Source organism: Ursus americanus, chromosome 6 (assembly GCF_024610735.1).
Source record: "Ursus americanus isolate L20-20 chromosome 6, mUrsAme1.1.p, whole genome shotgun sequence".
Classification (NCBI taxonomy): domain Eukaryota; kingdom Metazoa; phylum Chordata; class Mammalia; order Carnivora; family Ursidae; genus Ursus; species Ursus americanus.
This window is the reverse complement of record NC_142132.1, coordinates 1,495,435-1,522,075: the sequence shown is the minus strand read 5'-3', so window position 1 is coordinate 1,522,075 and position 26,641 is coordinate 1,495,435. Positions and strand designations below refer to the sequence as shown.

Genomic DNA, 26,641 nt, shown 5'->3' with positions numbered 1-26,641 from the left:
GTTTTTATTTTTGAAATGAAGTTATGCCCATCTGTGAATTATTTCTTAAAAAAAAAAACACTTAAATCAGGCAAGTGTTTTCCACTTTTAAATACCTGATTTAAAAATAAGAAGCACCACACGGTTGACAGTGATCCAAACCCCAGAGAAACACAGGAGCAGGTGCACGTGGATTTAGGGAGGGAAGATCCTGCCCAAGCGTATGTGCAGATGTCTTACAGGCCTCGGCTGCTCCTGGGCACAGGGAGACGTGGGGGCTGGTCACCTGAAGGCCCACGGTCTTGCTCTGTTTCTGCAAGAATGCAAAGCGTAAGAAGCCCGGAGGATTTCTGCGCAGGGCCACGGTGGGAAGTCCCTCTGCCACCTCTGAGCCTGGATGTGACGTGGAGGGACCACGTGGGCCATGCGGGTAGTGCCAGGCCGATCCCCCAGAGCTGCTCTGTGTCCTCCCTCTCCTGCATCAGAAATGAGGTGCCATTGCAGCCGGAACAGGGGAAGACAGCACAGTGTGTCCTCGCCGGGGTTCCTGCAGCTCAGGAGAACAGGGCAGGCAGCGAAGGCCAGGCTGATCCTACCCAGGAGCTTGTCTGACCCAGGTCCCCTCCTCTGCTCGTGCAATGTCCCAAACCCTCCTGGAGCTGGAGGCACCGTGGCCCTGAGAGTTAGTGACCCATCATACAGCCACTCGGGAGGCAGGTAGGGTCGGGTAGCCTAGGATTCCAGATGAGCAGCTCAGATGCCCCCAGGAAAGGCCCACGCTGGTAGCTCCCTCAGGCCAGCCGACTTTCCAGCTGAGGGCCGGTGACTGAAGTGGGCAGGCAGGGCCCTGCCGGTCGCCCCCACAACGGCTCCTCAGGGCTGTGTTTGCCCTGGAGCTCCTGTTGGGCTGCTGCTGGGCCCCACAGACACACCCAACCTGCTTCCCGCCGTCTCTTCCCAAGGGCCACTGCTGGAGAAACTCCTGCACTCCTACCCAGATTCGGGGCCTCGGCCTCGGCTTTGCAGAGACCCCGCCCGAGCCCGTAGGTTTCCCGTGTCTGTAGCAGGGCTGCTTATCATATTCGGGTCCAAATGTCCCAGCCCCGCAGCAGACGGGGCGGGTGTGAGCAGCGCAGGCTCACTGGGTGCAGCTGGAAAGGAGAAGTGAGCAGGGGCTTGCAGAGGTGGGTCTCCTGGAGCACGATACGGCGGAAGGAAGAACAGGGACCCCCCAGCGAGTCACCAGAGCCCGCTATGGCTCTGAGGTCCACCCTCATGGGGACACCCGTCAGCCCCATTAGAGCTTAGGGCCTGGGGAGGGCTGCTAGGACTGGTGTGTCCTTCACAGTGAACAATGGCCCCAGCTCGGTGACAGGGACTGTGTGCTTGCTGCTGTGTCACCTGCAGCCTGAGACCGCTCAGAAGCAGAGGACTTGGCCGTGAGCCCTCAGGAGGACACCCTGACCTCTGACAGCACTCCCCGCTCACAGACTCAAAGAACAGCCAGCGGGTGAGCAGACAGGTTTTTTTCGCAGCTGTAACAAATTGCGACCAATGCAATGGCTTAAAACCACACTATCTAGTATCTCCCACCCGGGGGCGGATTGGCAGCTCTCTGCCTGGGCTGAAACCGAGGTCCCTTTCAGCCCGGCTGTGCTGCTTTCGGGGGGCTCTGGGAATGCGGGTACTCCCTAGCCCTTCCAAACAGTTGGCTGAGTTCAATTTCCTGTGGTTGGTTGTAGGACTAGGGTCCCGTGGGCCTGTGAGCTCGCAGCAGAAACTGGTCTTTGCCCCTACGGGCTGCTTGCGCTCCTTCTAGAGATTTCCATGTGGTCCCTGCCAGCAAGGGCAGGTCGAGTCCCTCACACACTCTGAAGCCCTCTGACTTGCGCCTTCTCTGTCTCTCTGACTCCAGCTGGAGAAAGTTCTCTGCCTGTTTAAAGGGCTTGTGTGACTCGATGGGGCTCACGTAGATAATCTCAGATAATCTTCCTACAGGGCAGTCTGTAACATTAATTCCTTCTGCAAAGTCCTTTTTACCCTGTAATGTCATGTAGTCCTAATGCGGTCCTCTGTTTATTCCTTCTTTCCCTTCATCATTCGGAGAAAAATTCAGGGAAGAGTAAAGGAAAAAGATGGGATGGAGTTGAATGCCTTGTGGAGCTCCAGCAGGAAGGAAGCAGCAGGTTGTGAGGTCAAGGATGTTGATAGCAGCTTTATTCATCATTTCCAACCTTGGAAACGACCCAGATGTCCTTCGGTAGGTGAACGGGTAAATGCACTGCGGTCCAACCAGACTATGGGATAGTATTAATGATAGAAAGAAGTTATTTATCAAGCCATGAAAGCACATGGAGAACCTTAAGTGCATGTTACGAAGCAAAAAAAAAGCCAATTATAAAACATCCTGGAAAAGGTAAAATTATGTAGTCAGTAAAAAGATGAGTGTTTGCTGGGGGTGAGTGGGGGAGAGGAACAGACCGAGCCCAGGGGATTGTTAGAAACTACTCTGTATGACACCATAATGATGGACACATGCATTCTATGTTTGTCCAAACCCAAGGAATGTGCAGCATGAGGAGTGAACCCTGATGGACCTCCAGGGTTAATGACACACCAATGCAGGCTTGTCGTTGGTAAAACACATACCATTCTGATGAGTGACGTTGACAGTGGGGGTGCTGTGCAGCTGTGGGGGCAGGGGGCACACGGAAAATCTCTGTGCCTTCCTTCCCTTTTATTTGTCAATTTGAAAAACCTGCCCTAAAAAAATTAAGTCTTTTTGAAAAAGAATCAGAAACGAAATTCCAGGCACTGCACTCTGTCAACGACACAGCTGTGCATCGAATGATGAGGGTGAATGACCAGTGGCACACACACACTGGGGCTTCCTACCGCCACTCCCTCCAGCCCACGTGGCCACCCGAGGAGTGCACAGAGGGTGGACCGGGACTCCCTGCACTTGAACAAGTCTCTAAATCCCATGCATCTCAGAACAGAAGACTGACCTCTCTGCAGTGGGGCACATCTGTGATCGCTCTGAGCTAGCTACTAAATCCGAACTTGAAAACAATCCTCACTCAGTATTTTAAATGGTAGGTAGGCACTGAAATCTGAATAACTCAAAGAAATTTTTTAAAGTAAAAGTATTCGGGGAGAACGATGAACAGGGTAAGTTCCTCTGTGATTTCCTTCAAACTATTAAGATACATAGTCTGTGTTCGGCTTGGTGGAAAATTAGATATATGCTAAATTAGACTTAAAAACCAATGTATTGAGATATAACTTGCGTAAAATAAAATGGATCCGCTTTCTGAGTATAGTTCAATGGGTAGTCCAACAGCCGTATACACCAGTGTAACCATTTCTCCAACAAGATATGGAACATTTCCATCATCCCAGAAAGCTCCCTTGCTTTCTCCGAGTCAATGCCCTCCCTACCCCACAGTCATTCTTGCCCCTATCATATGGAGCCATTTAGCCTCTTCTAGACTTCAGGGTTCTCCAGAGAAACAGAGCTAATTGGATCTATGTGTATACATTAAAAGACTCGTTTTGAGGAATTGGCTCACATGATTGTGGGTGCTGGCAAGTGTGATATCTGCATGGCAGGCTGCAAATTCAGCCTCGACTCAGAATTTCTTCCCCTGGAAACCCAGTTATGTGTTCGTAATGCCTTCAACTGATTGGATGAGCTCCCCCAACTATCAAGGGTAATCTCTGTTCATCAAAGTCAACTGATTGGAGGTGTTAATTGCATCTACTAAGTACTTTGACGGCAGCATCCATATTCACGTTCGATTAAATAACTAAGTTCTACGCCCTAGTCAAGCTGAGCTGAGGCTATCGATCATGATACTACAGGTGGAATTACACATCGTGTACGATTGTCAGTGTGGCTCCTTCCACTCAGCGTGACACTTCTGACAGTCATCCTTGCCTGTATCAGCGCCTCATTCCTTTTTATCACAGAATCGTACCTCTTGCATGAATATAGCAGGCTGGAGTCTAATACACACCAGGCACTTCACAATTTGGCCATGAGACCTAAAAATAATAAAACAAGAAAATTGCCAAAAGCCAGTTAGAATCCAGAGTAATTCAGTGAGATATTTAAACCTCTTCAGATCATAAAATAGAATAGCTAAAAATCTCTTGCTGGTCAGCTGACACACGGGGACGCAAGGAAGGCAGCACACCACTTCGGGAATGTGGCACCTCTGTGTGACTTCTGCTGCTTTTTATATTTAATTTAATGGTAGCTAATTAATATTTTGATGCTATTGATTCAAAATACGTATCTGTAACACACATTAGGGCAACTGCTTGTGGGAGAGCCTGATAGTTAGCCAGGCCTTCGACTGCTCAGAGGCAGACTGGCTAAATCTACACGTACAAGGGAAGATTACAGCCCCGTTTCTCTGCTCCTCTTCACAGCAAACTGTTGTTACTGCCTCCAACCGTTCTCCTCTCACTTTCTCTGAAACCCTCTCACAACAGATTTGCACGGTCCACTCCACAGCAACCGCTCTCGTCCAGCTCAGCCATGACATCCCAACTGCTACAAACAGTCCATCGTCCGCACTCATCACACAGCGCTGGAGAGCCAGCCGCTCCCGCTCCGGTCTTCACAGGGCTTGGGACTCCCTGTGATTCTGGTTCTCCAGAAACCCACCTCGTGGTTATTCCTCCTCAGCCTGCCTCAGGGCTCTGTCCCCATCCTGTTCCCCATCCGCCTTCCCTTCTGGGGGGAGCTGGCCCAGTCTCTCCTGGTATGAAATGCCTGCAGACACTCTCATCCTCTGAATTTATACCTCCAGACCCAGCTGCCCCGTGTGTGCCAGACTTGTATGTGCAACTGCATTTGCAACAGCTCTGCGAGTTCACAACCAACCTCCACTCCTTCTCCGTCACCCCTCCTGCAACCCTTCCCATCTCTGTGCCAAGAAAGTCCTGCCTGCCAGGTGCTCAGTCCACCGGAGCAAAGCCATTCCCGATGCCCTTCTTCCTGTCACACTGCATCTACGTCATCTGTAAATCCCAGGGGCTCTGCTTTTCAGGTGCTCATCTCTGAAATCCGACCTGTTCTCACTCCCCACCAGCATAGTCACACAACCCTCATCCCTTTGTGCGGATGACCCAACCGTCTTGTCAGGCGGCTCCCTGATCTGACCCTTGGAGTCACACTGGCCCTGTTAAAACCCAGTCATCACAACTGCCCTCTGCTTATGGCCCTACGGCTTCCTATCTTGTGTGGCGTCCATCCCCCTCCCTGGCACAACCTTCTTCTCCCTCATCCCCGTGTGTCTTCTCCCATCACCTACTGCTACATGCCAATCCCTCCTTCTCTGCTTCATTTTTCTATCCAGCCCCATCTAACTTACTACACGTTTTGATTCTTTTCTCCGTTATCGTCTGTCTACCTGAGACAGAAGCTCCCTGCGCAGTTTGCTGTGTGGGCAGCCGCATCCTGGAGCCGCGAACAGCGTGCGGCACGCAGCAGGAGCTGACCCGTAAACAGTATTTGTGGAGCGGGCAAAAGTTCCTATGTGGGAACGATCCTCTAGTGGTGGGATACGGTCACTGCCGAATTTACAATATCACTGGGAGAAGGTATGATTTCAGATTCATAAAACCCACAAATGAATAATCCCTCCACAAGCCACAGAAAAAGAACCCCCACGTGTTCTGAACACCAAAAGTTTCCCTAAGACTGCATCCTGGGAGCTCAAAGAAGCTCTGGTGGGCAGCCTGAGCTCTGCGCAGGGCTGCGATCCAAGACGGACACGGAACTCCCGGGGCTCCCTCCGTGTGTGAGAAGGATTGACGGTCTCGCCCGCCGGCCGGGAGGACGCGCACAGGTGCGGCGCGCCCCAGGAGCGGCCGGGCCCCGGTGCTCCGCCCGCCGGCCTCCGAGCGCGCCCTCCATTGGCTGCTCCGCCCATGGACCGCGCTCCCATTGGCCGAGGCTCAGACTGAGGGCGGGCCCGGCTCGCGCTGGGGGCGAGGGCCGCCGGGAGTCCTAGCACGACCCGGCGAGTGAGGCTGGCGGTGAGCGGCAGCCTAGCAGCTCGTCTTCAAGGTCGCGCCCACCTCGAGCCCCTGCAGCCCCGCCGCCCTGGACGACCCTGTCGGGTTCGAGTGGAGCCGGGCTCGGGCTGGGGGGGGGGGGGGGCGTGGCACAGCAGGGGGCGGCTCGCGCAGGCGCGGTCGGCGCGCCCCGCAGCCCCCGGCAGCCCCCGCGGCCGCGCGCCGCGCCCCGCCCCTCCCCGCCCACGCAGGGGAGCCTCCCGGCGGCCCCGCCCCCGCCCGGGCCTGCGGAGGAGGCGGAGGGGGATGACGTCATCGAGCGGGGCGACGGACATTGGGCGCCATTTTGAAAAGGGAAAAAAAAATCCCTCCCCGGCGGCGGCGGCGGCGGCGGCGGCCGGGCTGAGGTGCTCGGGCGGCAGCAGCGCGGCGGCCGCCTACTTAGTGCGCCGCCGCCTCGGCGCTCGCCTGCCCGCCCGCCGGCCGGCCGGCCATGGCAGGTGAGGGGCCCACGCGGGGCGGGAGCGGGGCGCCGGGCGGGGGTCCCGGGCGGGCGGGGGGCGCAGGGCGGGAGCGGGGCCCTGACGCGCCCGGTGTGTGTTCGCAGGAGCCGGAGGCGGCGGCTGCCCCGCGGGCGGCAACGACTTGCAGTGGTGCTTCTCGCAGGTCAAGGGGGCCATCGACGAGGACGTGGCCGAAGGTAAGGCCGCGCACCTGGCGCGGGGGCGGGCGGGGCTCCGCCGGGCATCCCCGCGCGGGCGCACGGCTCCCCCTCCCCCCTGCCCGCGGTCCCCGGGGAAGCCCCCACCCCCGGCCGGCGGGGCGCCCGCTCGCAGGGAGGGCGCGGAGGTCTGGCCCCTGGCCGGGGAGGCGGCCCCGAGGGGTTATGTAAGGGAGCCAAGGTCACAGAGCCTCCCGAGGACTCGGGTGCTCTGGGTGCATTCCGGGCTCCTCCCCGCGCAGGTGGCTGCCTCCTGCGCTCGGTGGAGCTGCGGGTACGCGGGACTCGGCGGCGGGGTGACTGCAGGATGGCGGAGGGGGTGGGACGCGCCGTGTGCCTCACTTTCTACGGCTCCGAGAGCAGTCGCTGGGCTCGGTCCTTCAGGCCGCCGTGCAGCGTTCTGCGATGCTGAGTTACTCTCGGTTCTCTCACCACAGTGGTGCATTTTAAACTTCCCTTGTTTCCCTGACATGACCGTACGGGACCCAGGGTCCGGGGTTTTGGGGTGGCCTCGGGCGCCAGCTCGCACGAAACTACCTGTCCGTTCTTTCCCACGCGCGTAACTGACTGTGGGGCTGACTGTGAGACCCAGAAGTTCATGGCGATGCAGCGACCCTTCCTTTATTCACTCATCTTACTGTTCATCCTAGAAAGGTTCTGTCTTCACCCGAAATACACCTTCCTCGCCCCAAGTAACAGTAACTCTGCTCAGGTGTTTTGTCACCTTTCCTGAACGTCCGCCTCTCCCGTGACCTTTCGCTCCCTCCTCCTTCACCCCTCCCCTGGCAGGGTGACATGTGGAGATTTTAGGGCCAAGACAAACCGCACCCACATTATTAAACAAGTAAAACTGCACTTTAAGAAATTTGTAAAGGTGTATACGATTTGAGGTTTGAAAGTAGATGGTTTTATATCCTGTAAATAATTAGTTTCTTTTATACTCGTTTCAGGTATATTACTTTGTTTTACATGTGCCCAGTGGGTGACAATTCATTTTAACTCAGTTTTTATCAGGAGTGAAGCAAAACTTGTTAGTTTAGAACTTGATGCCCATCTCAGTTTCTGGTTTCCCTTTTCAAAAAAAGTTGTTGACAAACCGAATGAATTAACGGTGAAATCTAATCACAATGATGTGTTTTCAGTGGTATATTGCACTTTAAAAATGGTATTCTTTCCTTGAAAAGGTCATCGCAGAAGTAATCTCATTCACTGAATCAAACTGATTGGAACTTTTTGCAGTTTTAAATCCCTACTTCACAATTTTGAATAGATCTAAAAGTTTGGTGTTGCAGGTTATCTTTTTTTTGTAAGGTTTCTTTGTGGTCATTACTCAGGCATTTTTTGATTGTTGTATGTGTTGCGCTCTCTCTTGTCGTCCACGTATCCTTCGACCTTAGTGCTCACTGGGGCGAACACATTCATGACTTCTTGTCGCCGAGTTGTGGCAGTGTCTGTTGAATTGTATCATTGCCATAGAAGTCAGCGATAACGGAAACGGAATTGTTAGGAACTCGTGATTTTTGAGCCAGGAGGATAAAGAAGCTTGTGTCCAGACTCAACCGTGATAGAGAAGTGTTGGGAGGAGATAATTAAGGTTGGGTAATTTGAAGGAGGTTCTCTTGCCCTGACACTTGGGCTGTTGAGCTCAGACGTGGTACCTTTTATTTGTTGAGGTTTGTGGCTTGTGATGTGTTTGTCCCGGTCTGAGCTCCACTGGAACCCTGTGCCGTGGATGTCTTTCTGCTTCCTGCGACCATGACCGAGGTGCAGCAGGGGCCCTGTCCCCACTTGAGTGAGGGCAGCACCTGGCAGCATGAGGCAGTTCAGGGCTCAATGCTTGAGCAGTGTGTACAGTGGACAGAGGCTTTTGATTTCCTTGTTTTTGAAACTGATAGTTTGGGGGACTCAAATCATAACTCCCAAAGGAAGTATGGTACTGTGTAAAAGTTGATGGTTTTTCTTTTCTAAGAGTGGGGTTTTGCTTAGGCGTGGGCCAGGTCAACATAGCACTGTCAGGGATTCCTCATCTCCTGCAGGTAGTAGTAGAGCTGGGCTCAGAGGGTAATTTTCCTGCTGGTGACAGGATGCAGGAGTGACGATCACTGCTTCTTCCCCTGCAGCTCGCTGCCTGTGGCTGCAGTCATCACCCTCTGCAGGTGAAACAGGTGAACTTTTATGCCCAGAGAAGCAAGAGTCTAGAGTAAAAACCAGGGGGAGGCTTCCAAAATGAAGTGAGAAGAGAAGTGGTTTGTTAACTTGTGCCTCCAAATCCTGTGTGGAAGCTGTTAGGTGTTTGTGCAGATTTCCATGTGTGGTGCTCAGTCACCAGGCCCTATGCCCTTTCCTTGGGCAACTTCCACTGGACAAATGCCTTTTGCAGATGCCACACGATACTACAGTCCTTTTCTAGTCTGTCTCCTCCAGCTTGAAGGCTGGCTGTCCCCCCACACGCACCTTGTAGAGGACCCAGTCTGGAGTAGTGATAGCTAACAGACACTGAGTGCTCCCTGTGCTCCAGATGTGGCTCTTTTACCGGCATCCGTTAGTTCCCTCTCCATGCAGCCCTAGGAGGGAGGGACTGTTCTTCCCAGTTTTAGATGCAGAAGCCGAGGCACAGAGACTCTTAACTTGGTCAGCAGCCGCTGTAATGGCAGAGCCAGGGTTTGAAGCCAGGCGGGCTGGTCCAGAGCCTGTGCATGCTGGACTGCTTCAGGGACTGTCTGTGGCCAGTACTGCTGCAGCCCTCGCTGTGGGATGTGGCTGCCAGCCTCGGGGTGGCTCCTTCTAAAGCTCACGAGAGTGCCCACCGGCCGGAATTGTAGGAAACGGCTTCCGACTTCTGAAAGCAAATGAAAATGAGATACCTTGAGAGGAAGTGCCTATTCCAGGTTTGGAAGGTTTAGGAACAAGGGTTAAAACATGACCCTCAGAGAGCAGATGTCCCAAAGACAAGATGGGAAGAGCCTGAAACCCTGTGCACCCACAGACATGCCGTAGTTTTGCGCTCGGTTACTTCAGCACGATTGTACTCACCTTCTTGCAGGGAAGCTTTGGGTCCTGCTGCCTTTGCACATTGATTGCTTTTCCAGAGAAACAGCGGGGAGGGCTGGAGGAGGGCCTTGTAGCCAGCTATGACCTGCTTTTATAGCTTTTGTATAGCTTGATGGCCGCTGTTCATCATCGGTAATTTTACATGTCTCGACTTTTTACTTGATGGTTTTGTTTTAATCTGTTTCTTAATCTGTGAGCTGGTCTATGGTCTTGAATTGGATGTTAATCTTTCTCTAAAGAGATAAAACTAAAGGTTCATCTGTAACTCCAGCTTAAGTCTGGGGAGTTCTATAAATCCTATGGATATCTCAGTGATACAGTACGGCCTTTCTAAAGGGGTTTATGTAGATATATTATTAGAGGAAAACCTTGAAGTCGGGTAATGGAAACAAAAATGAAGGGCACGTAGGTACCAATACCAGGAAGATACTGTGTTTCATAGAATGTGAGCTGCATCTGATTTCAGAGCTGTTAACATGTAGGAACCCGTGCTCCCTAGAATCAGTGAAATCCAGTATTTGTGAATGCAGAACTTTCTGATCCTATTTATTATTTTTAGAGTATTGTGGGGTTTTTTTTCTGTATCTAGAAAATGAACATTCAGTATTTATCATTGATTTTTTTTAAGTTGTGTTGAGACACTGTGTCTGGTTACTTGAAGTATTCCTAATCTGATACATTGTCTACATTCCATCGTAGGATTGATTCCCATTTACTTAATATTTATATCTTTGCCATTGAAAAAGCCCTCCAGGAAAGCATCTTGTGGGGGAAAAGCCATCAAACAAGAAAACGATCTAGTAACATTCTGGCTGCTTAATTTAGGAGAGAGCCTCACCGGAAGACTGGGCCATTAGGAAATCAGATACGTGTGGTTTTCTTGAGATTAGGGCATTTCACATACTTAGGACCATAGTTATATTATAATGCTTCCAAAATCAGGCTGCATGTTCAAGAAGCTGGACTGATTGTAGTTATATAATCAGATGTAAGTATAAGATTTAGGGTATTGTTAAATCATACTCCTCGATTTTTTTTTTATTCCTTGATTTTAAAAGTCTTGCTTTGAAGGGAGGTTCTGGGTTTAGTTCGCGTCTACCATTTATCAGTGTGAAGGCCCATTCTGAACCTCAGCTCACTTATCTACAAATTATATCAAAAGATTTTTGCCAGGGGTGCCTGGGGGTCTCAGCTGGTTGGGCTCTGCCTTATGCTCAGGTCGTAGTCCCAGGGTCCTGGGATCGAGCCCCACATCAGGCTCCCTGCTCAGCGAGGAGTCTGCTTCTCTGTCTCCTTCTGCCCCCCATGCTCTCTATCAAATAAAGACATAAAATCTTAAGGAAAAATAAAGGTTTCTGTCAGGATTAAACAGTCTGCAGTGCTCTTGTTTCTTGTGAAGTGTTGTTTGAGTGTTAGGTATGACTGTTAATTAATTCTCATGTATTTCAGGCTGTTTGGGTTTGGTTGTAGCTTTATATAAACCTAAAAATCGCAGTTTCTTGGTTTTTCCTGATTTCCCCCCAGTCTCTTCACTCACCCCACATCCCTTCAATTAGGCCTGACCTCTTGGCTTTTCCGTTATTACTCAGTGCTCCTTTCTTGCTTGGATTTCTTGTTCGTACTCTTTGATTCTTGCTCATGTTTCTTTCCCCAATGAGAATATTCATTGTGTTTCCTGCCTACCTTCCCACCCTACCAGTCCTTTTCACAGTCCACTTTCTTTATAAATCACTGCTCAGCCACTCTTAACACCTCATGTTCTGTCTTTCTCTTTACTTAGCATATTGTGGTATTTAGCTCTAGGCTCTGTCCTTCTTGTTCCCCAGTTTTAGTGCATGGGTTAGGCTTGCCTGTTCAACTCGTTACTCAGGGTATGGAAAGGCATTTGGTACAAATCCCATTTCAACTCTCTTACTAGCTTTGTGTTAACTTGATGGGTTACTTACTTTCTGGTTTTTCTCTGTACATCCGGGGTACTATTCCCTATGGCCATTACAGGTTGTTAGGAAGATTCCACATAAATGCAAGGAAAGCTCTGGCAAACAGGCACACAGTAACTGATAACTGGGGGAATGTTATCTCAGGAGACACTCTTGCATAGAAGAGCTTACTCTGTGTTGCTCCCAGGAGCCAACTGAAGAAAAGGAAGGGTGTTAACGGGGACCGGCTTTGAGCTTAGTTCATCTGAAAGTTCATGACCGTGCCCTGAAGGGCTGCTGGTGTGGATGTTGGAATAGAGAAACCCTGTTCCTGTTTAAGAAGCCCTCTGTTGAGACAGACAGGTCATTGCACCCTCCTGAGAGCAGAGTAAGTAGAGGGAATGTACTTGAAGTGCCCCAGACAGACTTGGTTGGAGAGTGAAGGGGAGGAAATCGGGGCGGGGGGGGGGGGGGGAGAAAGGGAAGAGGAGAAGAATGTTCCAGATGGAGGAGGCTCAGAGAGGAGATTGGAGAGCACATGGTGCATTCTGGGAAACCAGAGTGCTTGGCAGGTCTTTGTGCAGAGAGGGGAGTGGCCCTGTTGAGGGGCCGAGTGGGAGGGCCAGAGAGTGCTGAGTTGAGTAACAGCCTTGAGCATCATGCTGAGGACTTCGAATTGTATCTGGAAGTGATGGAGATCGAGATCGCAAGCCTTTTAAGATTCTAAGCAGAAGAGTGACACCAGCTTTACCTTTTTTAAGGAGGTCACTCAGGCCCTGGGAGAATGGTTGGTTAAGTGGGAAGAATGGACGCCAGTAGGAAGTTAGTACAGGAATAAAAGCTGGAAATGTGGACTTACTCGAAGTCAGAGGTCTGCAAAAAAAAGGGGGGGATAGTAAATATTTTAGACTTTGCAGGCCAGGCTGTCTCTCTTGCAATGACTGAGCTCAGCTCTGCCTGTGAAGCTGGAAAGCAGCCACAGACCCCACAGAACCAAGGGGTGCGGCAGTGGGCCAGCATCACCGTTAAAACAGCAGAGGCTGGGTTTCACTCTCAAGTTGTACTTTGCCAGCCCGTGTGCTATACCAGTGGTTCTCAGAGCTTTTGGTTCCAAGAGGATCAGAGAGCTTTTGTTTGTGTGGGTTATATCTGTCAATATTTACTATATTGGAATTAAAACAAGAACTTAAAATATTTATTATTTCACTTTAAAGTAATAATGAGTCTATTACATGTGAACATAACATCTTTAATGAAAAACAACTTTCCCAAAACAAACAAAAGATTTAGTGAGAAGACTGGCATTGTTTTACACTTTGTAAATCCTTAAGTATAGGGGTTAATAGAAGACAGCTGGATTTTCAGATGCTCTGCTTCCGTGTTCAGTCTGTTGAAACTGTTTTATTGAAATTCATGAAGAAAATCTGACCTCACACTTACATGTAGTTAGGAAGAGTAAGAATGAATTACTAGCCTTTTCATATAATTCTGGATCTTCTTTAATACTACAGCAAAACTGGGCACATGATGGTTTCTTCAAGTTCAGTTATGCTTTAGAACCCAAAATTGTCATTGAACTTCTATTCCCCATTATGTTAACGTCTCTTACTTCTGTCCTGTACTTTGAGTGGATCTCTTGCTTATGTGCACGCTTTGGTAACATCATACTTTGGTCATTTGGATCAAGTCTTCCAAATACTGGTACACTTCAGATCTTCAAAATGTTGGTACATTTCATTATAGAAGATCAAAGAAAATCACATTTGTTAATGTCACAGCAGATTTCATCAGAAAAGTCTTCAAGCGGGAAGCTGTCAAAGTAATAGAAATAGATACAAGTTTTCCAAAATTCAAATTTCCTCTTGAAAGTGTGGATATTAACATTGGCAACAAATGCTGTCAGTTATTTTCTGTGAAGTGAGAAGCTCCCTTTGTTCATTTTCAGGAAACTTCTCTGCCAGATACCCAAGTCTGAATAACCATAGTTGGTGAGTTGTTCTTTCAAATAAAAATGGCATTCCATGAGAAGAGTGACTAGTTCAGCTTGCAACACAAACAGCTGTGCATGTGCTTTTTCCTTGAGACCGTCACTGTGCTTGGATGTGGAGCAGACGTGATTTATGCATAGTGACCATTTTACCACAAAGAATATTAAAAGAACTCAAACCAAAGGGCTGGGATTGAGTAAAATTAATGGGTTTGACCTTAGGACAGTCCTAGGTGAGACTGGATTGCTTGCTTTCACGCGTGTGTGTGCAGGCGTGCTCGCACGCATGTGCACGTCCCGCCGCCCAGTCCAGCGTGGTGCTGCTTCCGTGCGGTAAGCAGAGGTGCCAGTGGTTTCCACCGCCCTTGCTTTTGTTCCTCCGTGCAGATGGCAGCACATTACTATGAAGATAGTTTTGACCTCAGGGACCTCTGGAAGGTTCTTGGGGACCCCCAGGGGTCCACAGACGACACTTTGAGAACTGCTGCTTTAAAGTGAGCTCTAAGCAGTGGTAATAAGAGATAGGGCAGATTTCAAGATTAACTGTCCTCTCTCATCTTTACTGGATTTTATTGGTTTTGTCTCAGTATAAAAGCAGAGCATTCAATATTTAAAGAAAATCAAATGATATGGATGTGTAAAGAGTAAGAGTGAAATGTCCTCTTCACTGCTGTCCAGGAATCCTCCCCGGAGGTAACTACTCTTAACAGCGTGTGTGTATTTTTGTACCATTTTCTACGCATTTATTTATTCATTTCTATTTTAAAACTTAGTTTGTATATAAGCATTTAAAAAATTTTTCTTTTACAAAATGTGAATCTTGTTACAAATATTGTGTTGCAACTTTTTTGCATCCCTAGTATGTAATTTAAGATTTTACAGTGACCCAGGCTTTCTGCTGAGCTGTGTATATACTTGACCTCATTTGACTGTTGAGTTTCCCCTTGAGATGTAAGTGCTACTGTTGCCTTTGTTTGATAAATGAGAAAACCGACTCTAAGGAAGATTAAGGCATGTTGCCCAAGGTCATAGAGCTAGTGGGTGCCAGCATCAGGATGCATCCAGTCCAGGTGTTCTGAGTCCAAAGCCCATGCCCATACTTAAGTGTTCTTAACCATTCTGTCTTGTTGCATAGCTCTGTTTGTCCCTTCTGATAGCTGCATACTGTTGCATTATACAAATTATCTCATGTATTTAACTAGTTCCATTGGTGGTTTCCAGTTTTTGCTGTTACTGAAGATGCCGCAGTAAACAGTCTGGTCACCCACCTGCCTGTGGAGGCATTTCTGTGGCTAGATTCCTAGGAATGGACACACTGGCAAAGCCCATCGTTTACCTCTTGATGCTGCCAAATTGCCCTCCCAAGGACGATGCCAACTTATACCTTCCCCAGAAGTTCTCCTCACCCCATTCGCTGAGAACGTCAGGCTTTTTCATGTTAGCTGTCTTCATGGCAAATTGAATACTGTAATTTGTGTTTCCTTACCAGTTAGTAATGGAGATGTTTTTATTGACGATTTGTTACTTCTGTGAATTGTTAGATCATATCGTTACTCTGTTTTTTTCTCCTGAGCTTTTTGGAATCAATTTTTAAAAGCTTTTTATACATTATGAATATTAACCTCTAAATATTTTTTATTATAAACTCTGAATTTTAATTCTTCTGCCCCCTAGTTCATATGTTGTCCTACCCAGATTTCAGTTAAGTCAGCTAAACATGTATCTTTTACAAGGGGATTTTTTTTGTTGCTCTCGCTGCTGTTGGAAATTAAGGAAAGTCAGAAATGTGTGTGGGTCAGTAATGGTTTAGACGGGGAATGGTAAGTGGACAGGAGGAGTGGCTCATAAATTGAACGTAAATAGAAGCTGCAGTTCAGAGCTCCGAGTTTCAGATACTGAAAACAGAAATCCTGGACAGGGCTTTGGGCTTAGAGCGTGGAACAGACTGTGGCCTGTTTAATGTCTATCTGTCAGAAAACCACAACTAAAATAAGTTTGCGGGTGTGTGAATGAACACGGTATTTTGCACAATACCGAGCACAGTGTTGGCCCACAGGACATGTTTTAATAAATTGTGAGTTCTCAGTGAGTCCTCATCCTTGCGCCAAAGGTAGCAAGTTCCCAGGTGATAATTAGGAAATTTGGGGTGAAAAAAGCAGGTGAGAGGTCTTCATCTTTAACCTTATCTATAGGCATGTAATTCATTTTTTAAAAGGGGTAAGTGAAAGAGTTAATATAAATCATCAAAGAAATGGTATTAAGCAAAGAAATTTTAATTAAAGTAGGTGAGATTTACTTTTGTTTGACATTTCTGGAAAGAGGATCTCTGTGCTTGTTTGCTGGAGGGCAGTTTAGCGTATGTGTCTGTTAAAGCCAGGTTGCAACCCCTCAAGTCCACCTCCAGGAACCCTGCAGGAGCATGCCAGCACTGCAGGATCATGTGTTTACAGAGTTGTGCACTGTGCAGCAAGCAGACGTCCGGAAAAACTGAAATACCCAAAAGTGGTGAAGTGATTAAAAGCATTATGGTATGCCCATAATGTGCATTGAAGGGGTCCGTGCCTGTTGGAAAGCAGTCTGTGACACAAGGTTAAAAACAGCAGCTTGGGGTGGCCGGGTGGCTCAGTTGGTTAAGCAACTGCCTTCGGCTCAGGTCATGATCCTGGAATCCCAGGACTGAGTCCCGCATCGGGCTCCCTGCTCTGCAGGGATTCTGCTTCTCCCTCTGATCATCTCCCATCTTGTGCTCTCTCTCTCAAATAAATAAAATCTTTAAAAAAACAAAAAACCAACAGCGGCTTGCAGAACAGCACTCCACTGTAAAACAGGAGTGGTTGTAAATGCGTAGGTGTGGAGGTGACCTGCCCAGCGGTTCACAGTGGGGGCCCCTGGAGAGCGAGGGCTCACATTTACACTGACGAAGGACGCCTGCTTTTGTGCTGTACACTTCTGTATCGTTACACGTTTCACACCACGGAGGCATTGTGTTTTGTAATGATAAGGAGAAAAGGGCCATTGGGAAAAGGAGAAGACTAGCTTTCTAGGAAGGGAACACAGGAGGAGGCCCCCTTGCTGCTGCTCTTGAGCACCTGCCCTTGGGCTGCCTCCCGCTGTGCGTGAAAACTCCCGCAACACCGTCGCTGACGTTTCATGGTTCTGCTCCCAGCATCTTGAGTGGCAAGTAGATATCCATAAAAGCACACCCATTAAAAAGCACTAGTATCATTAACTAGATTTAAAACAAAGCCAAACAATAACCCTGCTAATAATTATTGAAAGGTGGGGGGGCTTCAGTGCGTTTTGTGTGTCAGAGCATTCGTAAGCGCACCCAACTTCATAAAGCGGCAGGGGCTACGTCCGGCTTTGTTTCTGCCGTTCGCAGTAAACCATCTACCTGCGTGTTCTAAAGAAATGTTATGATGTCATTGTTTTCAGGATACACCTTACATGCAGGAGAGATGTTTTAAATCTTCAGACTGTTTGCCGCCTCGTGTTTTGATAAACTCTGTAAGTCACCTTTAAACAAAATAACCTACATACATACTATTAACATGATACAATAATAATAAATAGTTATGCTTTCGATATTTGGTCTTATTTGCTTCAGATTGTTTTAAATAAAAGTTACAGGGGTGCTTGGGTGGCTCAAGTCAGTTAAGCCTCTGCCTTCAGCTCATCAGGTCATGATCCCAGGGTCCTGGTTGAGCCCCACATCGGGCTCTTTGCTCATTGGGGAGTCTGCCTCTCTCTCCCTCTGCCTGCTGCTCCCCCTGCTTGTGCTCTCTCTCTGTGTGTCAAATAAATAAAATCTTAAAAAAAAAAAAGTAAAAGCTGCCGTTCAAGTTGAAGTCCTTTTTGTTAACCCCCAGTTCCATTGCTAGCCTCTGTCTCTGTTGCCCAGTGAACTGGGGAAACCCTGGGCTATGGGGTCTCGTCCCAGCCTGTCCCAAAGGAGTTGCCGAAGGTTCATGTCTTGAGAAGGAATTCAAAGACAGTTGCAGCCCAGCAGACAGGAGAGCCACACAAGCGGGAAAGTCTGTTAAAGGGAAGCACACTCTGGAGATGGGAGAGCCCAGAGCTCTAGGGAGAGGGGGCTGTGCGACTTGGGGGTCGGCTTTCTCTTTTATGGACAGTTGTTAATTAGGGGGAGGAATACGCGTCAGTTGGGGGAGGGATTTCTTGGAAGGGGTTTTGCACCTTTTCTTCCTTGTTTGGTCAGAGGTCCCGTCCTGGCACCCAGTGTCTTGGGCCTGTCTGGTCTGATCCAGCTGCTTGTGGGGTCTTCCGGGACAGGCCTCCGACCTTCCCCGTTGCTGGCCTGCGAGTACCCCATTAGAACCTAACTCCCTGCCTCATCCCTTCCCTCACCAGCGGCAGCTTCTGCCATGAAATTGGCATCTGGACTATCCCCGCTTATGAATTTGTACGAAAACAGATCCACGGCTCACCTTTTACGGCTTTTCCTCAAGGAAAGATTACTGTATCTGCTTCCCCCACTGCTGCTGCTGTTTGTCAAGCTCTCTCTCTCTCTCTCTCTCTTTTTTTTTTAAAGATTTTATTTATTTATTTGACAGAGATAGAGACAGCCAGCGAGAGAGGGAACACAAGAAGGGGGAGTGGGAGAGGAAGAAGCAGGCTCATAGCGGAGGAGCCTGATGTGGGGCTCGATCCCATAACGCCGGGATCACGCCCTGAGCCGAAGGCAGACGCTTAACCGCTGTGCCACCCAGGCGCCCCCCCCCTTTTTTTTTTCCAGCTCTCTCTTTCTTGCCAGACTTCAGTGATCTCATTGTTAGAGATCGCATTTCTTAGGTTCGACTTTATGGTACCAGAAAGGATGTGTCTGTCACATGTTGAAGTCATCGGAAATGTCAGAGATAGTCCTGGTAGGAGTAGTAGTTACCAAAAATATTCCTTTTTTTTTTTTTTTTTTTTTTAAGATTTATTTATTTGAGAGAGAGCATGCACACGCGGGGGGGGGAGTTGGTAGAGGGAGAAAGAGAAGCAGGCTCCCCCGTGAGCAGAGCCTGATGTGGGGCTCGATCCCAGGACCCCGGGATCATTACCTGAGTTGAAGGCAGACGCTTAACTGGCTGAGCCAGCCAGGTGGCCCTACCATAAATATTCTTGCTCTGCTTTGCTACAGAGCCTGGTTAAATTCAGGTAGTAATCATGATTGCAACCAGAAATTTGAGAGAACGAGAAAGTTTCACCATTTTCAATTTATTTAATGTTCACAGGGGAACATTGGAATTCAGTAGTAAAAGGAAGAATTGACTTGAATTATGAAATTAACTACTTAGAACTTTCTGTGTACTCTTTAATACTGTTTGGGGTAAAGTGTGTCAATAGGTAAAATAGTAATCCTATAAATTGTTGCTTTAGAAATCCACTGACTGCTACCTTTGGGGGTGCTGGCCGTGAGGGCCTGTGGTGTCCTGGTGGAGGGCCGGCTGGCATGGAGAATACATGCCACTGCCTTGAAAACTGGCTCCTGGGGTTGCATCTTTTCATTTGACCTACAGGAAAGTACAGAACACTCAGGCTAATGTTGATTTGGACCTTGTATTTTGAGAACTGAGTTTTTTGTGTTTTTGTTTTTGTTTTAGGTTTGATTTATTTGAGAGAGAGAGAGAGCATGAGCAGGTGGGGGGGGGTGCAGGGAGTAGCAGAGGGAGAGGGAGAAGGGGACTCCGGCCTGGCCCAGCAGGGAGCATGATGCAGGATCCCGGGATCATGACCTGAATGGAAGGCAGACGCTTAAAGGACGGAGCCACCCAGGCGCCCTGAGAACTGGGATTTTTTTTTTTTAATTGAAATCTGTGTTAGATTCCTGTGTTATATTCTAAGCTTATTTTTATTTATTTATTTTTGTAGAGAGGGGAGTAGAGAGAGAGGGAATCTTAAGCAGGCTCCGTGCTCAGTGTGGAGCCCACCGTGGGCCTTGATCTCACCCACCCTGAGACCATGACCTGAGCCAAAATCAGGAGTTGGATGTTTAACCAGCTGAGCCACCCAGGTGCCCCCTAAGTTTATTTCTTTCAATCCCCATCACCTGTTTCACTCACCCCCCCCCACCTCCCCACCTCCTCTCTGGTAACTATCAGTTCTTTATAGTTAAGAGTCTGTTTCTTCGGTTTGCCTCTGTATTTTTCTTTTGCTGATTTGTTTTGTTTCTTAAAGCCCATGTATGAATGAGATTATATGGTATTTGTCTTTCTCTGACTGACTTATTTTGCTTAGCGTAATACTCTCCAGCTCCATCCATGTTGCAAGTGGCACGATTTCATTCTTTTTGATGGCTGAGTAGTATTCCGTTGTGTATGTATATACATATACCAGCTCTTCTTTATCCATTCATCAGTCAGTGGACACTTTGGCTATTGTAGATAATGCTGCTATAAACATTGGGGTGCATGTATCCCCTTTAAATTAGTGTTTTTGTACTCGGGGGTAAATACCCAGTGGTGTGATTGCCGGATAGTAGGGGAGCTCTGTTTTTAACCATTTGAAGTACCTCCATACTGTTGTCCACAATGACTGCACCAATTTGCATTCCCACCAACAGTGTAAGAGGGTTCCCTTTGCTCCACATCCTTGTTGTTGTTTCTTATAAGTTGTTGATTTTAGCCATTCCCACAGGTGTGAGGTGACGTCTCATTGTGGTTTTGATTTGCATTTGCCTCATGACCAGTGATGTTGGGCATCTTTTCATGTGTCTGTTGGTCGCCTGGATGTCTTCTTCGGAGAAATGTCTGCTCATGTCTTCTGCCCATTTTTTATTTGGATCATTTGTTTTTTGGGTGTTGAGTTGTTTAAGTTCCTTATATATTTTGGATGCTAGCCTTTTATCAGATACATCATTTGCAAATATCTTCTTCCTTTCTGTAGATTGCCTTGTAGTTTTGTTGGTTGTTTCCTTTGCTGTGCAGAAGCTTTTTACTTTGATGTAGTCTCAATAGTTTATTTTGCTTTTGTTTCCCTTGCCTCAGGAGACATAACTAGAAAGAAGTTGCTGTGGCTTATGTCAGAGAGTTTACTGCCCGTGGTCTCTTCCAGGATTTTTATGGTTTCAGGTCTCACATTTAGGCCTTTAATCCATTTTGAGTTTATTTTTATGTGTGGTGTAAGAAAGTGGTCCTGTTTCATTCTTTTGCATGTGACCAGTTTTCCCAACACCATTTGCTAAAGAAACGATCTTTTTCCCATTGGATATTCGTTCCTCCTTTGTTGAAGATTAATTAACCATATAGTTGTGGGTTTAATTCTGGGTTTTCTGTTCTGTTCCGTTGATCTCTGTGTCTGTTTTTATGCCAGTACCATGCTGTTTTGATTACTACCTCTTTGTGATTTAACTTCAAGTCTGGGATTGTGATACCTCCGGTTTTGTTTTTCAAGATTGCTTTGACTATTCAGAGTCTTTTGTGGTTCCAGACAAATTTTAGGATTATTTGTGCTAGCTCTGAAAAATGCTGGTATTATTTTGATGAGGATTACATTAAATGTGTGGATTGCTTTGGGTAGTATAGACATTTTATCAGTATTCTTCTAACCCATGAGCATGGAATGTCTTTCCATTTCTTTGCGTCATCTTGAAATTCTTTGTTCATTGTTTTATAGTTTTCAGAGTACAGGTTATTCACCTCTTTGGTTAAGTATATTCCTGATATTCTGTTGGTTTTGGTGCAGTTGTAAATGGGATTGTTTTCTTATTTTCACTTTCTGCCACTTCATTATTAGTATTATAGGAACGCAACAGATTTCTATACATTGATTTTTGTATCCTGTGACTTTACTGAATTCATTTATCGGGTCTAGTAGTTTTTTGGTGGATTCTTTAGGATTTTCTATATAGAGTATCGTGTCGTCTGCAGATAAGAGTTTTACTACTTACCAATTTGGATGCCTTTTATTTCTTTATGTTGTCTAATTGCTGTGGCTACGACTTCCAGTGCTCGGTTGAATAAAAGTGGTGAGAGTGGACGTTCTTGTGAGGTCTGGGAATTTTTTTAATTGTGGTAAACTATACAGAGTTTAATATTGATCATTTTAACCATTTGTAAGCATATAATCCAGTGACACGAATTACATTCACAATGTTGTGTGACCATCAGCGCTATCTATACCAAAATCTTTTTCATCATCCAGAACAAAAACTCTGTCCCTATTAAATAATAACTTAAAAAAAAAAAAAACCCTTTTCCCCTCCCATTCAGCCCCCAGTAATCTCTGTTCTGCTTTCCGTTTCTATGAAAATTCATATGCCTGTTGTAGGGACCTCATGTAAGTGGAGTTATGCAACATCGTCCACCTGTATCTGGTTTATCTCGCTGTGCGTAATGTTTCTAAGGTCTGTCCGCATTGTAGCACATATCAGAAATTTTTTTTTAAGACTTTATTTTTTTAGAGCAGTTTTAGGTTCACTGTAAAATTAAGGGGGAAGCTACAAAGATTTTCCATATACCCCCTGCTCCCCTTCTCACCCTACACCCAGCTTCCTCCACTATCAACATCCCCCACCAGATGGTAGATTAGTGACAACGAAAGAACCAACACTGACACATCATTATTGCCCAAAGTCCCATTATCACCCTGTTTACGTTATAGTTCATTCTGGGTATTAAATGTTCTGTGGGTCGGGCAGATGTGCAGTGACTCATGTCCATTATTATAGTATCATGCAGAGTAGTTTCTTTGCCCTGAAAATTCTCTGTGCTCTGCCTTTTCCTCTCCTCCACTCACTCCCGCAACCACTGATCGCTTCACTGTCTCCAAAGTTTGATCTTTTCCAGAATGTCTTGTGGTTGGGGTCACACCATATGCAGCCTTTTCGTTCTGGCTTCTCTGACTTCATTTTATGCATTTACGGTTCTTTCGTGCCCTTCTCTTTCGTTCTGAATAATACTCCATTGTCTGGATGGACCACAGTTCACCTCCTGAAGAGCAAAGAATATATTGGTTGCTTCCAAGTTTTAAAAATTATGAATAAAGTTGCTGTAAACATTTGTGTGCAGGTTTTTGCGTAGACATAAATTTTCAGCTCCTTTGGGTAAACGCCAAGGAGCACAATTGCTGTATCGTATGGGAAGAGAATATTTAGTTTTGTAAGAAATGACCAAACTTTCCTGAAAGTGCTGCCCCCCACCAGCAGTGAAGGAGAGTTCCTGCTGCACCACGTCCTTACCAGCCTTCCGTCCTGCGGGCGATTTGGGGTTTTGCTGTTCTGATAGGTGTGTAGTGCTATCTTGTCTTAATTTTTATTTGCCTGGGGGTGTGATGCTGGGCATCTTTTCATATGCTTAGTTTCCATCTGCATATCTTGTTTGCTGAAATGTCGGTTAAGGTTTTTGCCCATTTTGTAATTGGGCTGTTTTCTTATTGTTGATTTTTAGAGTTTTTAGTAGATTTGGATAACAGTCCTTTATCAGCTGTATCTTTTGCAAATATTTTCTCCTGGTATGTGTCTTATCTTCTCATTCTCTTGAATGGATCAGAATTTCATTCAATTTTATGGCAGAATTAAGTGTGGATTTTTTGAAGTAGGAAATTCCACATCTCTAATTTTTTTTTTATTTTTAGTCATTGAAAATTTTAAAAATTTTATGCTTAAAGAATAAATATATTCCTCAAAAGCTATTTGGAAGTTGAATTATTTCTATGCACTGAATGAACTTACTGGTCAAAAATAACTTGCTACAGTTTTTCTAATATCACAAACTGGGGGGACGTCTGGTGGCTCAGTCAGTTAAGTATCTGCCTTTGGCTCAGGTCATGATACCAGGCTCCTGGGATCGAGTCCTGCCTCTGGCTCCCTGCTCAGTGGGGAGCCTGCTTCTCCCTCTGCCTGCATCTCCCCCCTGCTTGTGCTCACACGTGCGTTCCCGCGCTCCGACAAATAAATAAAATCACACACTGGGGGTTAGTAATCATTGTTTGCTTAAAATCTGATAAAACTTTGACTTCTTTTATCATTTACCTTGCAAATATGTCACTTTTTTGATAATCTTATCTATTTCAGGATTTCTTTAACTTAGAAATATCTGTGAGTTCTTCCACATGTGTTTAAATATACTGAACTGTGTTTATTTCGTATAAGGAAGACTGTCAGGACTGTGGGTGTGCCTAGCAGATACTAATAAAAGATGGCACATAAGGGGGTATGCGGCTAGCTCTGTGGGTGGAATATGTGACTCTCGATCTCAGAGTTGTGGGTTCAAGCCCCGCATGGGGCATAGAGCTTACTTTAAAAAATAATAATAATAAAGGTGGCATATCAGGAGAGAAATGATAGCAGCCTAGCTTTTCTAATATGACAGCCTAGGTTTAAAGATCATTTCCCAAATTTAGAGAGGGATTCTTCCCCTTTTGGTACCAATTTTTCAAATTAATGGCCTTTTTTTACATCTATGACAGAAATGCCAATCATTGTCTTCTTGCTACTTGCTAGTTTGAGTCTGAAATTCCAAGGAATAGTTGTGTAGGTACGTGTCTGGGTATGCAACAGGAAGGGGAGTTTCGCTGATAAATAGTGAGTGACCTAGGTTGACAAATGAACCCATTGTTTTGCTTCTTGGTGCATCCATCCTGCAGGTGTGCGTCCCTACTGTGGGTGTACCATGAGCAAAAGCACTGCTACACCACACACATGGTCCTGAGACATACGCAACTAAGCTGCCATTTTGATGAGGGTTCCAGAAGGAGTCAAAGGTCTTCCCGGGACAGTGGAACCTTGGGCTCTGGTGTGAAGGACAGACGGATATGGACAGGGTCGAGGGATAGGAGGAGTTGTCCCGGCAGAGTATACAGCACGAAGGAGGGCTTGAAACCGGAAGAATTATGACCAGTTTAAGAAACTAAGGCCTGAGGGTGCCTGGGTGACCCATTTCCGTTAAGCTTTTGCCTCCATCCTGGGATGGAGCTGCAAGTCAGGCTGCCTGCTTCTCCCTCTCCTCCACACTCGTGCTCTCTGTCACTGTCCTGTCTCTGAAATAAATAAATTAATTAAATAAATAAATAAATAAATAAATAAATAAATAAATAAATAAATAAATAAAATCTAAGAGAGAAAGAAAGAGAAAGAAAGAAACAAACAAAGGCCTGGGTGATCAGACCATAGAAAGCAAAGGGGAGAATAGAATGAGGATTTTGATCTTTATCCTAGGGGCAGTTGAGGATTCACCTGATGCATGTTAGTAGGAAAGTGACATGATCACATTTGTGTTTAAAAAATAAAAGTTGCTCTGTTGCACTGTGTCGAGGTGGGCTGGAATCTTTTGGGGGCAAGATTTTCAGTTGGGTAGTGTGTATTTCTAATTTTCTTTGAACGTTTCTAATAAGTACGTTGATGATTGTGTTACAGAGATACTGTCCTGTCTTTGGTAGTTCCGGCGTGCTCTGATTTGCCTTGGCTCACACTTGTGCTGTGGCCCCACAGTGGCTGTTTGCTGAAGGAATTACGGTTCGGGGAGTGAGCACACAGTCCCCTAATGATCATTCTCATTATTCAACGTGTCTGCAGAAGAGGGGGTTGTATTCTGTCAGATGGCCTTTAGGGATAAGAACTTCTCAATTTTTTAGGATGGGGTGAGGGGAGAGAGCATGGAATAATACTCTGTATGGTCAGATTTTCCTTGAAGAGTGGTTAAATCTCTGAGGGGCTTTAACAACACAAATGAAATGTGGTTTCCTAAGTTTTTGAAGTCCACTGAAATTGGTCTGACAAGACTTGTAATTGGGGAATGATGTAAACACTGAAACAAAGGCTTTTTTGGTTTAAGTGAAATGGGATTAAAAATAGTGTTTTGTTGAACAATTCATAGGTTTTTGTGTGCTTAGAAAAAACTTGAAATAATCTGGTCTACTTTCAGAATACAATTGAGAAATGTTACAAGTTGTGAGGGCCCTTCCAGTGGCTTGGTCCAATCATTTTTATCGTATACTTGTAAAAATAACAGCTTTATTGAGATAACGATTCACTCAGCATAAAACTCATACTTGTAAAGTTTACAGTTGGCGGTTTTTTAGTATGTTCACTGACTTGTGCAGCCGTCACCACTGTCTAGTTCTAGAACATTTTCATCCCCCCAGGAGAAACCTCATCAGCAGTCCCTCTTCATTCCCTCCTCCCCCACCTCCTGGCAACCCCTGACCTCCTTCCTGTCTCTCTGGATTTGCCTGTTGTGGACATCTCGTAGAAATGAAATCATGTATTAGGTGGCTTTTTTATGTCTGACTTTTTCCACTTAGCGAAATGTCTTCACGGTTCACCCACAATCTAGCACGTGTCAGTATTTCATTCGTTGTTTGGCTGAATGATATTCCGTCACGTGAATATAGACATTTTGTTTTTCAGTTCATTTCATGAACACTTTGGACTGTTTCCAGTAGTTGGCTATTTAAATAATGTTACTGTGAATATTCCTGTACAAGTTTTTACGTAGACGTGTGTTTCAGTTTTTTCAGGCATGATACCTAAGAGTGGGATTGCTCAGTCATTTGCTAACTTTGTTTACCTTTTTGAGAAGATGCCGAACTGTTTTCCCAAGTGGCTGCACCATGTCACAATCTCACCAGAATGTGTGGGAGTTCCAGTTTCTCTACATCCCGGTCAGCAGTTGGTGGAGTGTTTGGGGGGTTTTGTTTAGCCATTGTTAATACAGACGTGCAGTGCTATCCCATTGTGCTTTTGATTTGCATTTCCCTAGAGACTTAAGATGTCCAGCATCTTTTCCTGTGCTTATTCAACATTTGTGTATTCTCTTTGGAAAAAATGTCTATTCAAGTCCTTTGCCCGTTTTTTTAGTTGGCTTTTTTTTTTTTTTTTGAGTTCTTTATTTATTCCGGATGTGTAGACCCTCACCTGATACATGATTTGCAAATATTTCCTCTCACTCTGTGCATTGTCTTTTCAATCTCTCAGTGTCCTTAGATGCACAAGAATGATGTCCAGTTTAT

At 46.4% G+C, this 26,641-nt stretch overlaps 1 protein-coding gene across 1 annotated transcript in view; it reads left to right on the top strand.

Annotated features, from left to right (window-relative positions):
- Nucleotides 1-6,350: 6,350 nt before the first annotated feature.
- The window catches only part of PPP2R2D (protein phosphatase 2 regulatory subunit Bdelta), a 53,310-nt gene continuing 33,019 nt past the window's right edge, over nucleotides 6,351-26,641 (top strand). Inside the window, exons 1-2 of the mRNA XM_045809477.2 lie at nucleotides 6,351-6,509; nucleotides 6,617-6,709. Of these exons, the coding sequence (XP_045665433.1) occupies nucleotides 6,503-6,509; nucleotides 6,617-6,709 (100 nt within the window). The 5' untranslated portion in view covers nucleotides 6,351-6,502. The remainder of the gene's footprint in view (nucleotides 6,510-6,616; nucleotides 6,710-26,641) is intronic.